Below are 13,470 nucleotides of genomic sequence, written 5' to 3'. Positions count from 1 at the left end.
GTAATCGACGCCTACTGCCTTGAAACGTCACCTCCAATCGCCGGGCAGTAGACAGCCGGGTCCTTCTCTCCGCAGCAACCCGTGGCTCTGGAAGGTTCTAACCGGGACCGGGTGGAAGCAGCAGAATCTGAGACCATCCGAAGCCGAACCGCTGCGTACCAGCGCCGGGGCTCATCAGTCCCCTTCTGAAGACTCCTCTTAACATTTCCCGTCGATTATAAAGTTGCGATGCCCGAAGCAATGGCGGCACCGAAAGCCTTAACCGGAGGCAAAAACAAAGGAGGGGCGTATGTGGACCGCGACAAGCCGGCCCAGATTCGGTTCAGTAACATCTCTGCTGCTAAAGGTAGGCTAAAATGCTAACAAGCTATTTTAATATTTTACCATCCGGCTCCCTAAAATCACATCTTTCAGTCCGTATTCATAACTCTGGGCTGGGCAGGGCACCGCCTGCCCGGTCCGAAACCTCATTCAATAAAGTCTGAATTCAGCAGCTCACTCAGTATTAATAGCACATAACACAGTGACTGCAACAGATATATGTGGATCAATAATTCATAAGGATCCTTTTTTTTTTTTTTATCAAATTCAGCATATATCAATCCACTTACTTTACAAAAACTTGCCTCAGAATTAGGTTTGCTTCCGTTAACGCCTGCAGCAGTGAAGCTGACAGTGAAGAGCAGCATGAGATTATAATCTCCATAATTTTGACTGGAGTTTGGTTTGGTGTCCTCTGCCGGCAAGATGCTCATGACTCGACACAATCTCAGCATCAGCTAGTTTACTGGCTCGAACCTGCTGCACACTATATAAGGCCAGATGCTGAGCTGCAAGTGACTGAGTGTGTTGAATAGAAGGATCTGAAGTAAAAGCAGGAAGTACAGAAGTAACATCACTTTGGTTTTAATGGGCAATGAAGAAATTAGATTTTAACAGCTTCATTTTCCTTTGTTTTGTCATCCTGTAACATGCACACGCAACCTCTGCTTTTTGTACTAAGAACAAGACCAAACTTGATATTAAGATTTTGGTTACTCGTGCTTTTAATCTAAGACACGTTGGCGTGATCCTTGTCATTGATCCGACACTTCTCCTGCTTGTCTGACAGCTGTTGCAGATGCCATCAGAACAAGCTTGGGACCCAAAGGCATGGACAAGATGGTCAGTAAACACATTTTGTCTTCAGGATGAATTTACTCGGCTCCTCCGTCCTACACGTGTTTCTAAGCAGGAGCTGTTTTGTTTCAGATCCAGGACGAGAAAGGTGACGTGACCATTACCAACGACGGGGCCACCATCCTGAAGCAGATGCAGGTGCTCCACCCTGCCGCCAAAATGGTACGTTACCAGGCCGTCTGATGGTTGATTCTTTTGGTAGATTTTAACATGAACTGATGTTTGAAATGTGTGTGTGTGTGTTTCAGCTGGTGGAACTGTCCAAAGCCCAGGACATCGAGGCAGGCGACGGCACCACCTCTGTGGTGGTGATCGCCGGAGCGCTGCTGGACTCCTGCTCCAAACTGCTGCAGAGAGGTAAGACCTGCAGAGGACACAAGATGGACGCTAAATAAAAAATGAGCTGGTGCCGTTATTGTAAATTAAACGAGAGGAATTAAAAGGTGGAAACACTGAAGGTAGAAACGGGTGGAAATGTTGGAGTATTGAACATTCAGTGCAGCTGAACATTGTTTTCAGTCATGTTTGTCAGAGAATGCATTAATGTCTGCGCCCTGTCTCGTCGGTCAGGCATCCACCCCACCATCATCTCCGAGTCGTTCCAGAAGGCTGTGGAGAAGGGCGTGGAGGTGCTGACGGCCATGAGCCGGCCGGTGCAGCTGAGCGACCGCGAGACGCTGCTGAACAGCGCCACCACGTCGCTGTGCTCCAAGGTGGTGTCGCAGTACTCCAGCCTGCTGGCGCCCATGAGCGTGGACGCCGTCATGAGAGTCATCGACCCGGCCACCGCCACCAGCGTCGACCTGCAGGACATCAAAATCATCAAGAAGCTCGGGTGAGTGCAACCATCCACCGGCTGTTGTCACCACTTGATGCATCAGTCTCCGTTCTCACATTTGAAGTTTTACTTTCATTTTTAGAATCAGTTTGAAATACTTCTGTTTGATTGATTTTGAGGCGTTTAAACCTGAGACTCCTCTGAGGATTTTAAAGTGCTCGTGTGTTTTCAGTGGGACCATCGATGACTGTGAGCTGGTGGACGGCCTGGTGCTGACCCAGAGGGTGGCCAACACCGGCGTGACCCGTGTTGAGAAGGCCAAGATCGGCCTCATCCAGTTCTGCCTGTCCCCTCCCAAAACCGACGTGAGTCACCTGACGACAGATTCACCTGCTGCATCGGTTTAACACCGAGCTGAAGCACGATGTTTGAAATGTGACGTGTTTTGGTCCACGTCTCTACTCTTCATTACAACAACTTGAGACCAAAACAAAGTGTGAATGTGGATGTATTGTTTAACATGTGAAGGGGGCGTGGTCGACCTGAATCTGTGTGTTCAGTCAGTCCTAAACAGTTTTATATCTCACACTGATTTTAACTTTTAAATGTAAATGTATTTACAAAATCGACCTTTTTAGAACCTCATATTGGCCGTGAGCAGTTCCTGTCAGGGCCCCTTCTCTCCTGACCTGTGTGTGTGTGTGTGTGTTTTCTTTTGGGATGCAGATGGACAACCAGATCGTGGTGTCAGACTACGCCCAGATGGACCGCGTGCTTCGGGAGGAACGCGCTTACATCCTGAACCTGGTGAAACAGATTAAGAAGGCCGGCTGCAACGTGCTGCTCATCCAGAAGTCCATCCTCAGGTACACAGACGCGGCGGACACGAGAACAGATGCTGCTTTACATGTTGAACGTGTTTGATACTAACCACGAACCGTCCCTTGACAGAGACGCCCTGAGCGACCTCGCCCTGCACTTCCTCAACAAAATGAAGATCATGGTGGTGAAAGAAATCGAGAGAGAGGACATCGAGTTCATCTGCAAGGTGAGCGTCACTGATCGGTTTCTTTCTCCTCAGGCTGGTACTGAGCAGCTGGAAACATCAGTCACTGATAAAATCACAGTTGTTTCCACATTAACCTGAATATGCCAATAAAACATCAGTGAGGAGAGAGAACTTTGTAGGATTTTACATCTTACAGAAGGTCTTTGTTTCATCGTTTGTTCTGGTTGAAAGTTTCTTGTGGTCGGAGGCAAAAACAAGTTCTTGACAAGACTTGTTGTCAACATCATCTCTGTCCCGCTGGACGTTTGAACATTGCTGTGAACGTCTTTGTCAGCTGCAGCGGAGGCCTGATACAGAAATATACATTAAACACGTGTTTATTGTCCTGTAGGAATAAAGCTGTGACAGTAAAGTAAAATAAAGTGTCTACTCCCCTTCAGACGATCGGCACCAAGCCCATCGCACACATCGACCACTTTACTCCAGAGATGCTCGGCACAGCAGAGCTGGCAGAGGAGGTCAACCTGGACGGCTCCGGCAAGCTGGTCAAGGTACGCCGCGTCTTCTCGTTTATTACAGCTGGAGACCAATGAGCAGAAAGAACCAGGCAGTCACATTGGCCTTACGTCTCCGCTAAGACCGCTGTTGTTGCTCCCTGCAGATCACAGGCTGCACCAGCCCCGGGAAGACGGTGAGCATCGTGGTCCGCGGCTCCAACAAGCTGGTGATCGAGGAGGCCGAGCGCTCCATCCACGACGCGTTGTGCGTCATCCGCTGCCTGGTCAAGAAGAGGTCGGTTTGTTTCTGCTGCAGAGTTTATTTCACAGATGAGGAATCAGATGATGCTGATGACTCTGAGTCTTAGAGAGGAAACATCCGAACACACAGATTCCCTCTGACAAAGGCGCTCTGACGTTGGTTCATCATGTCGGAGCGTAACAAACAGAGGAACAGGAAAGTGGAGAGCTCACCGTTTGTTCACTCCTGGTTGCCTCAGCAACTTGGCTGCGGAGCGTTCACACATATTCCACATCCCAGAAATACTGAGAAACAACTGTCGTGATTCATCAGTACATGAGATGTAGAAAAGGCACCTTGTCAAACATCTACTGAAAAGATAATTCAGGTTTATTCTTTAGCTTTGCGCATCAGTTTTCTGTCCGACACGGCAGCGAACATGAAGACTATTTGCAGTTGCAGCAAAATTGTTATGTTCCCAAAGTTAGTTTGAATTATAATGGATAAAAATAACTGGAATGACCTTTTAACCGGTGTTTGGGTTCTGTTTGACTGGACATTTTACCTCTTCAGGGCTTCAGACATTATTGAAATAATCTGGTCATAATCCAGTGACTGAGTCACAGCTACATGTTACTTCATTGTAAAGGATCACACATGAATGTTTGATGTAAGGACAGAAGACACAGGAAGCTACTGCAGGGGATTTTCTGTTTGACATGTTTTTTGCTTTCAGAATCGCATCGTGACATATTTGGAGTGAAGGATCTTTTTCATTTACTACTTCTTCTTCTTCCTCCTCCGCCCCTCAGGGCCTTGATAGCCGGCGGTGGCGCTCCAGAGATCGAGCTGGCTGTGCGTCTGGCCGAGTACTCCCGTACCCTGGCCGGCATGGAGGCCTACTGCGTGCGGGCGTACGGTGACGCCCTGGAGGTGGTCCCCTCCACGCTGGCCGAGAACGCCGGCCTGAACCCCATCTCCACTGTGACGGAGCTCCGCAACAGGCACGCCCAGGGTGACAAGATGGCCGGCATCAACGTCCGCAAGGTCGGTCGGCTCCCCTCTGATACTGTGATTACTTACAACGTTCATGAAGGAACACATTTTTGCATTTTACAGAATTGAAAATGGAAATAACTGTTAGTTGGAGTGAGATTAAAAGATAAATCCCTGCTGAAAAAGTAAATTACATGTAACTCTGCTCCTGCTCTTGTGCCAGTGATACGCCCGTATGTGTTTTCTTTTGACACTGGCCACCATGCACTTCTGACTGGTTTACCGTGTGCGTGTTTGTGACAGGGTGGGATCTCCAACATCCTCGACGAGCTGGTGGTGCAGCCTCTTCTGGTTTCCATCAGTGCACTGACCCTGGCCACAGAGACGGTCCGCAGCATCCTCAAGATTGATGACGTGGTAAGACTCCACCTCCCAAATCCCAGACTAACTTAAACGAGAATTCCTGTTTTTAGCAAAATGTGAGAGCACTGTCAATTATATTCAGTCATAACTGAATGTCTGTTTTGTCTCGTTGCAGGTGAACACTCGATAAGAGACTTGAGTCTGTCCAGTGAGTTCTGTCACTAAGCCTGTTCGTGCTGTGAGGGATCAGAGGACTCTGTGTCGACACCAGTCTGTTCAGATTTCCACTGTAGTTGTTACGTTGCATAATTTAATAAAAAACAAGGCTTGTTTTTTTGTTGACACTCCAGCTGCTGCCTGTGTGATTCTTTTACTAAACAGTGAGGGGATGTACAGTTGAGTGGCGACATCCGGAGGCAAGATGTTTTCAGGTGTAACACAAATGTCTAATAGGATAAGAAGTGATGACATTTTATATCCAAACGGTCAAAGGTCAACTTCACTATTACATCATAATGTTCTGTAAAAACACCTCTGGACATTATTCAATGCTGTAACTCAGGAACAGAAGAGATGTAACCATATTTCCTGCAGCTTGGCTGGTTGGCAGTTTGTCAGTTTGTGTATTGGTCTGATATCTGAAAACTAATAGTACTTAATATCTAGGTCAGCCACTCTATATGTTTCTATGCTTTGTTGAACATTGACTTTACAAACCAGGCAGTATAATCATGACATTACAGATCATCTGCTTGTGTCTGAGTAATAGAACAAACATTCAAATATAAAATGAACAATGGCATACAAGAAAATTGACCTTTTATTTAACCAGAAAATCAATAAAAATCTATTTTCCTTGCCAAGATAGGCAGGAATAAAGAGTTACAAATATAAGGCAACACAAAATGTACCATGTAATCTAAATTTTACAAATGTATGGTCAAGTTATTTGATTGGAAGATCTACCGATCTGAACAGATGTGTAGGAGATTATAAATTACAATATTTAATGGGCTGATCTTAAATTCATTATAAAAAAGATTTACAGGTTAGTGTACACAGTCAAATATGTCTAAATTCCATTTAACACATATAAAAACTGTTTATCAACAAATTCTCCAGCTTCTGCGTCATTACCAGTCCATAATTTATATCCACGTGTGAAATGGGTTCAACAGTCAAAATCTTCCGTCTGCTTCCGATATAGTTGGAAATCAAAACTAAGGAAAGAAATTGTGTTCCGTGGGTTTAATATCAGTTTTGCAGAAGGAAAACATTAATGTCATAATTTAATGTCAGTCAAAATAATTCACGCGGTGGATATTCTGTATAAGTCATTCAAATTACGATACTTTTAATTTGTAAAGAACCCACATTTCCTGTTACAGACCCCGACCAAGCTCTTCTCCGTTGCTAAGGAGCTCACCGGTTGCCTGGTTACCGACAGACAGTATTCAGCACGCGGACAGCGACTCGCGGTTCACCGTGCCGAATTAACGTTTTTCTGTTCAAGTGATTTTTACAACAAGTTATAACTAAAATTTATTTTTTTTTAAAACTGGAACAATTTTTTACGGAGCCATGGCGAACGCCCACCGGACAAACGTGCTGGTCACTTCGTGTTTGAAAACGCCGGTAGACCCGCACACCAAAGCGCCGTTAGCTTCATACGAGCGGGAGAGAGTCCTGCCGTACACGGCTACACCTCATATGGACAACCGGGACTACGAGAAGGAGGTAAACACAATAAAAAAAAATCACTTTATTCCGTATCAAGTCTCACCCTTTAGTTTTAAACGCCTTAAACGTAACTTAAAATTTGTTTTACTGGCACATTAGCCCTAACTAGATCTAACTAAACGTCTGATAACGTAAGCTACAACATTTAGATATTATACATTACAAGGTAAAAAAGATACAAGCTTGAAGATATTTTCTCTACTTTTAATGTTGATGCACCACCCTTAGTAAGGGGATTACCACTGATGCTAGAGGAAGTTTCAAAATAAAGCACTGTAATTGAGTTCAACTGTCAAATAAAAGTACAGTTGAAAATGTGATTTAGTCAAAATGCTTTAGAAATTATATTTCATGAACACTGCCCATCCTGAATTAGATGACTCAAAACAGTTTGATTTCATGTGTTTTTCCTCCTTTCCACAGTACAATCCTGACTTATTGAGTTGCAGTGTTTCAGTTTCACCTTATTGACTGAACCGGATACAGTGTCTGATCTTGTCCAGTCAACAGGCTGCTGACAGTTTCAGGTCAGCCCGTGTGGTGGAAAGGACTTGACCTGTGTAATTTGTTGGCCAGACTATTTCTGGACTTCCGTCTTGACTAGATTATCAGACGTCACATTCACTTTATAATCCCAAACACTTAGTTGTCCTTTGTCACAACAACACTGCCGTCATTCCCTGCAGCAGTTGTCCCATTTTAGTGAAGCCCTTGACAAACACCTCATGATAATGTGAGTAGCCATGATGCCAGACACCTGATGCAAGGTGTGTTAGCGTGTTAGTTGAACTTAGCTTTCATGCTTAGCTGCCCTTTGTGCTCCACCATATGGCCCAGGTTGCTGGTGTAGCAGGATAATAGGCTTAGTCCTGGAGGAGCCTGAGTGCCGCTGAGCAGGGCTGCTCTGCTCCAGGAGGCCTGGTGGATAAACACCATCCTGAAGCCGGCCTGAAATGTCACTCTCTGGAAACTTCTAAATGCATTTATCAGTTTGAAGAAGTTTTTTTAATATCATATGAAGCAGGTCAATCATATGCTGTTGTTTGTTTGCCCCTGGGGCCACACTTGATCCTTTCAGCTGGAGTATGAGGACTCAGGCTCTGATTTCTGTGATGAGGACTGTCTGGGGAAGGGCGGCCCTCTCCTGCTGAATGACTACAGGGCAGCAGGAGACCACCTCAACCTGAGCAACATCTTCTTCTCCAACGAGGAGTACTACGGCAAGCTGGAGGAGCTGAAGAAGGCCCACCTCCGCACCATGGCCGAGCTGGAGAGCATGTACCGGCGAAAGCTGGAGCTCAAGTTCATGGAGCCTTTGGACATGGCAACGCTGGAGACGGGGCACAGGTGGGTGGATTATATAAAGTTAACTGTGTTGGGTTTATTGTCTCTATGGTTTTATGGATTTAACATAGATTTTTTTAACTGCATAAACATACAACAAAAAGAAGCCTTGGTCTTACTCCTTTTGGCCTGAGGGGGGGGCTATATCAACATTTCATAACATAACACAAAACATAGTTTCTCATTCACGACCAGTGGTGTTTAGCCATGTAGGTAGTTTTGTTTAATGTGCCCTGATTTTGAGATATCCACCTCTGAAACCTTTTGTCTGTGCTGAAATTTGCATTTGTAAAACACAAGTGTGATGTGTCTTTTTGGAAATAATGTCCCATTCACTTTGGATAATCCACAGATCATGCTGTTAATAGTTTCCACAGCAAATTAGTGTAAAATTAGTGTAAACTGCTGTCAGGGAGGTTTGTGAATTATCCAAAATAATTTTTTTTATAATTTTCCACTGTTTCAGTGCAGCACAAACCAATATAATCACAAACCAAATAAGAAAACAAAAATATATATATGGAAAATAATGATATTGTCTTGCTATCAGTAAGGGAGAAAATTTGTTTTTGCGTAATTTGGGTGAACTGACCCTTTAATGAGTCTGAGATGGAATAGTTTCATAAATCGCAAGCTGTTCTATTGCTTTAATTACATAAAATTTTGTGCTGTCTGTTATAACATTAATGTATAATTATAGCAACTATTTTAATACTAGATTTATTGTTTGAATCCCTTCTCAGGATTAAAATGTGAAGTATTTTTCTGAATATCTTTGGATTTTGGATATTTTTGATATTTGCTCAGATAATTGAGAAAATAATTGACAGATACAATAATTAAAAATTGTTACAACCCTGATTGCAATTTAATTGAGCATCTACAGTATATGTTGCATTTGAGATGATTTATCTGAAGCTGGAAATTAATAAAAAAAAGAAAAATGTTCTCACATTCGTTAAAGATAGCACCTTGTTCCCATTTTTTTACTTCACTGTCACATGGTGAGGGTGAGTAATGATGAATGAATTTATGAGTCACAGGTGCTTTAACATATCATCTATTTATATTTCTAATCAGGCTGCTATGGTCAAACACCAGCCCAGCAGCTGCACGCCGTTTGAGGAAGTCCCACTCTGCTGTTGAACTGCGGAGGAGTTCAGGACAGTCAGACTTATCGTATGAGGATGAAGCCGCCAATGACGATGTGGAGAAAGGCCTGCTCTTCTCTCCCAAAGAGCACATCAAGAACATGTGGAGGGACTTCAAGGTGTCCCCTCACAATCGTCACCTGTCGTCCTGCTCGCTGCACAGCCTGCCAGGAGACCAGAAGAGACCGGGAAAGGGAAAAGGAAAGAAGAGGCAGGGGCTTAAAGCCGGGGAGCAGAGCTGGAAACACAGAGTGACCGTCCCGAAACCTTTCCACATGACAGTGCGTGAGGCCGAGAGACGAAAGCGTGGCGTCAAGACGCGTTCGGAGATGGAAGTGGAGAACGCAGAGCTACGACGGCAGCTGGAAGAACTGACAGAGTGCCAGAGGAAGTTCCGCGCCAGCCCCGTCCCTGCACACGTTCACCTCCCGCTGTATGAAGAGCTGCAGGAGCAGTATCACGAGCGGCGCCAAAACATGCGAGACCGAGAGGAGCAGCATCTCCGGACTGTCCAGAAACCTTTCAGCTTCCTGGAGAGGGAGCGACTAAAGAAGGAGCAGAAGCAGCTGCGTCACCCGCAACCGTCCGACCAGGAGAAAGTGAAACCCTTCAAAGCCAAGCCTGTGCCCAAGGCGGTGTACGCAGCAGCATCAGGGGAGCAGATGAAGGAGGAGCGGCTGTATCGCTCCATCAAGATACAGATGAGAGCTCAGGAGCTGCTCCACAGCGCTTCAATGCCTCCCAGCATGCTTGCACGACGACTCAGCGATCGCAAGAAGACCAAAGACGATGCGGCAGGAGGAGGGGACAACAGCTTCACCCACAGACCCCAGATCAACAAAGAGATTCCTGACTTCAACGCCAGTTACCAACGCTTCCAGAAACAACTGGAGAAGCGGAAGGAGGTGAAGCCCACGACCGCATGTGAACCCTTTGATCTGAGGACGTCGCAGATCTCCTCGCACCGCGAACGCATCCTGGCCGACATCGAGAAGGAGCAGAGCCCTCGGATGCTGCGCTGGCCGTACATCAACTCCGGGGCGGCTCGCACGCCAAACTCAAGCCTCTGTTCGTCTCTCTCCGGCAGCCTGGAGGTGCTTCCTGCCAAAGTCACAGACGCTACCAAAAGGCGCCATGAGGCCGTGAGGTACCATCTTAGGACTCCCAGGGCTTCCACCATTTTAGTTGAGACAGAGACAGTCATATGTCCTGGTTAGACATAGTGACCTCAACAGTTCTGTGTTTGAAATCCCCCAAAATCTGAATTTTTGTGGAGCTCCTTTTCCCATCATCCTCAGCACTTTTTAACACCCCATAGCAGAGTGTTGCACCCATATCCTCGACTATCTGCCCCCGCCCTCCCGAAGTCCCCGTCCCGTCCAAACCTTCCTCCATCAGTGACCAGATTGTCTCCCTGAGTAGAAAGGCGCTGGAGCAGAGGAAGAAGGCTGAGGAGGAAGAGGAGCGGAGGAGGGAGAGGCAGAAGCAGAGGGAGAAGAAGCTGCAGAGGGTCGTGCTGAAGCGGGCGCAGGCCAACGACCCCCACCTGGCCCTCTCACAGACCCACCAGACGAAACTTAAAGAATTCAGGTGCATGAAAAACAACACGACTACATCATCAATGATAAACTTGAACAGCCCCCTTTTTTTTATTAGTAAATTTATGTGTTTTTAATCCACAACTCTGCGTTCAACCTCCGCAGGAAACAAGAGCAGCAGCGCAGGAAAGAGTACCAGCAGGAGATGAAAGAGATGCAGCAGAGAGTGAAGGGGAGGCCGCTGCTGCTGGAGCAGGTTGCACAGGTGAAAAAATTAAACTCACCTGTGAATCAGACATCACGTGTCCATCTGATCACCCCCACGACAAACCAGTTAGCACTCATCGTCTCACATCAACACCCTCGTCTGTAGTGACAGCAGATTGTGAGGCTTTATAAACAGCTGCTGATTCTGCACAAGCCTCAAGATCCTTTAAACTGAGACGGGTGAATTGATTGGCCAATTAAACTAATTAACACTAAACTAAAGGTGAAATTATGTTTCTGCATCAAACATACAGAAAACCATGGTGAACAGAGATGTTCTGACTAAAACTTAATCATCAAAGATTATAAAATAACACGAATGAATAATAACTTAAACAGTGTTACAAAGTGTTTTACCACAATACTTCTATTTAAATTTCAACATTATGAAATACAGCCTCTAGCATGTAAAATATACTGTATACTTCAGCATATAATAGCTGCATTCACTCTCAATATAGTAAGGAATAAAAATAAATCGATGAAAAACAAACAAACAAACAAATGCTCTTCTTATCTTCATAATTGGCGAATAATTATGTAACATAGGGGTAAAAAGCTGCTGAATGATCTGAACTTTCTCTGGACCCTCAGAATGGAGAGCTTCTTTCTAAATCCTCCATTTTGCACTGACACTCAGAGACCAGATTCACTGAGGTGCTTTTGAGTGAGACATGCAGGTAAATCGGGGGAATATGGGAAATCACACGCTGACAGTGAGTCAGGTTGAAGGAAACTTAATAGACAAAACAATTCCCGGTGTTCATGACGGACTGATGAGGGTATTTGAGAGTTGGGGACTTCCTGATCTTTGATGATTTATTCCATTACTTACACCAGCTTTCTGAACATGTGCTTTGACAACAGAGGAATGCCAAACAGGCGGCAGAGAAGCGCTACACAGACGCCCTGCAGGGATACAATCTGACCGAAGAGTTCATCAGCGGCAAGGCGGCCAAATCAGGATCTGCCTCCCAGCACAGTGACGGCAAACAGAGGTAAATCTGTGACGTCCTTGTTGCGCAAACTCCACACTACACTCAGGTTTACTGACCCAGCCGGTCTCAAGCTTTACAGGAAAGACGAGTGAGTGTGACCTAGATCAATCAGCGCTGCCTTTAAAGCTTTGGTGAAAAACATATTGGTAAAGCCTCATGGGATGTTTTCAGATTCGCTTTCCTCTGAGCAACAGTTAAAAAGTTTTTAATTTTTCTTCTAACAGAGAAAAATAAAGTTCATCTTCACGTTTAAAGTATACAAGTATTTGGTATTTCTGTTTGACAAACATCGTTTAGTATTTGATGAATTTGCCGTGAATAAAGAGTAAAATGTGTGAACGCTCAGCTTATATAGAAACGTATGGGTGCAGGTGTTTTTATGCTCATTATGTCTTAGACAAGCTGAGAGACCTTTCAGTAAAGAGTCAGTCATAAATGTCAAGTCAGAGCTTCCTGATTAGTGGCTGAGAAGAAATATGAAAAGAAAACTGTAATGATTATTGAGTAAGTTTATATTTTAAGCCGAATGGTGAAAGTATTCTAACTGTGTTTGTCTGTTTATTAGTGACCAGGAGGACCTAGACATGGGATATCTACCTGTTCACTACAGGAAGGTCTTCCTCGATGACGACGACGACGATGACGAAGACGTGGATGATCCAGACGAGAGGGAACGAGGGAGAGAAGACGAGGAGAGCGACGAGGCCTCGTTCAACCAGCGCTATGGCGAGGACCCCGGCGGTCAGCGCTCAGATGAGGATGACCGTGGTGATGATCGTGATCACCACTATTCTGACGAAAGTTACCACTACTCAGACGATCATGAGGAATACTCAGAGGACAGCGAGCATGACGCTGACACTAAACAGGAGGAGGCAGGAGAATGATGTCATCACACCTCATGGTTATAAATGGTCAAAAAAACTCTGATGGAGAAAACTGAACAAAACTGAACTCATCACGTGAAGAGGAAGCTTCTTATTCCTGGAATAATAACATGTCATATCTGAAATATTGTGCTCATAAATAAGACATTCAAGGATGAAAGATGTAATTGAACATTAGGTGACGATGTTGGCTGCGTCTGAAATCCCTCCTTTGTTCACCAATTCACTATTCCCGACATAAAAAGCACTTATTAGTTTACTTTATTATTTCTTAATTTAGTGACCAGTTAAATGAGACTTTGGACACTTTTGAATTTTCATTATTTGGTGTCATGTACTTTTTTCTTGAGGGCACAATATAATGCACGTTTCTCACTTGAGAGACTGATTTTGGACACAGCTGTCGGCCTTTTTCATGGGAGACATTCTGACTTTTCATAGTAGGAGATGTTACTGCTCTATTCAAGGAACCCAGGAACCCA

General features: G+C 45.0%; 2 protein-coding genes across 2 annotated transcripts; both read left to right on the top strand.

Moving 5' to 3' along the window:
- The first annotated feature begins 37 nt into the window (after positions 1-37).
- On the top strand, positions 38-5,412 carry cct4 (chaperonin containing TCP1 subunit 4). Its single transcript, XM_022767702.1, has 13 exons — positions 38-346; positions 1,112-1,164; positions 1,252-1,341; positions 1,428-1,536; positions 1,750-2,014; positions 2,190-2,322; positions 2,684-2,823; positions 2,909-3,005; positions 3,407-3,517; positions 3,628-3,758; positions 4,517-4,751; positions 5,004-5,117; positions 5,239-5,412. The coding sequence occupies exons 1-13, from the start codon at positions 229-231 to the stop codon at positions 5,251-5,253; spliced, it is 1,611 nt and encodes a 536-aa protein (XP_022623423.1). The 5' UTR covers positions 38-228; the 3' UTR covers positions 5,254-5,412.
- Positions 5,413-6,644: 1,232 nt separating this feature from the next.
- fam161a (family with sequence similarity 161 member A) lies at positions 6,645-13,040 on the top strand. Its single transcript, XM_022767693.1, has 7 exons — positions 6,645-6,800; positions 7,882-8,150; positions 9,228-10,445; positions 10,721-10,888; positions 11,002-11,101; positions 11,971-12,101; positions 12,667-13,040. Exons 1-7 carry the CDS (start codon positions 6,645-6,647, stop codon positions 12,986-12,988), a joined length of 2,364 nt encoding a protein of 787 aa, XP_022623414.1. The 3' UTR covers positions 12,989-13,040.
- The last annotated feature ends 430 nt before the right edge of the window (positions 13,041-13,470 follow it).

Source organism: Seriola dumerili, unplaced genomic scaffold (genome assembly GCF_002260705.1).
Source record: "Seriola dumerili isolate Sdu_G_001 unplaced genomic scaffold, Sdu_1.0 BDQW01001246.1, whole genome shotgun sequence".
NCBI lineage: Eukaryota > Metazoa > Chordata > Actinopteri > Carangiformes > Carangidae > Seriola > Seriola dumerili.
This window is presented reverse-complemented; position numbering and strand designations above follow the sequence as displayed.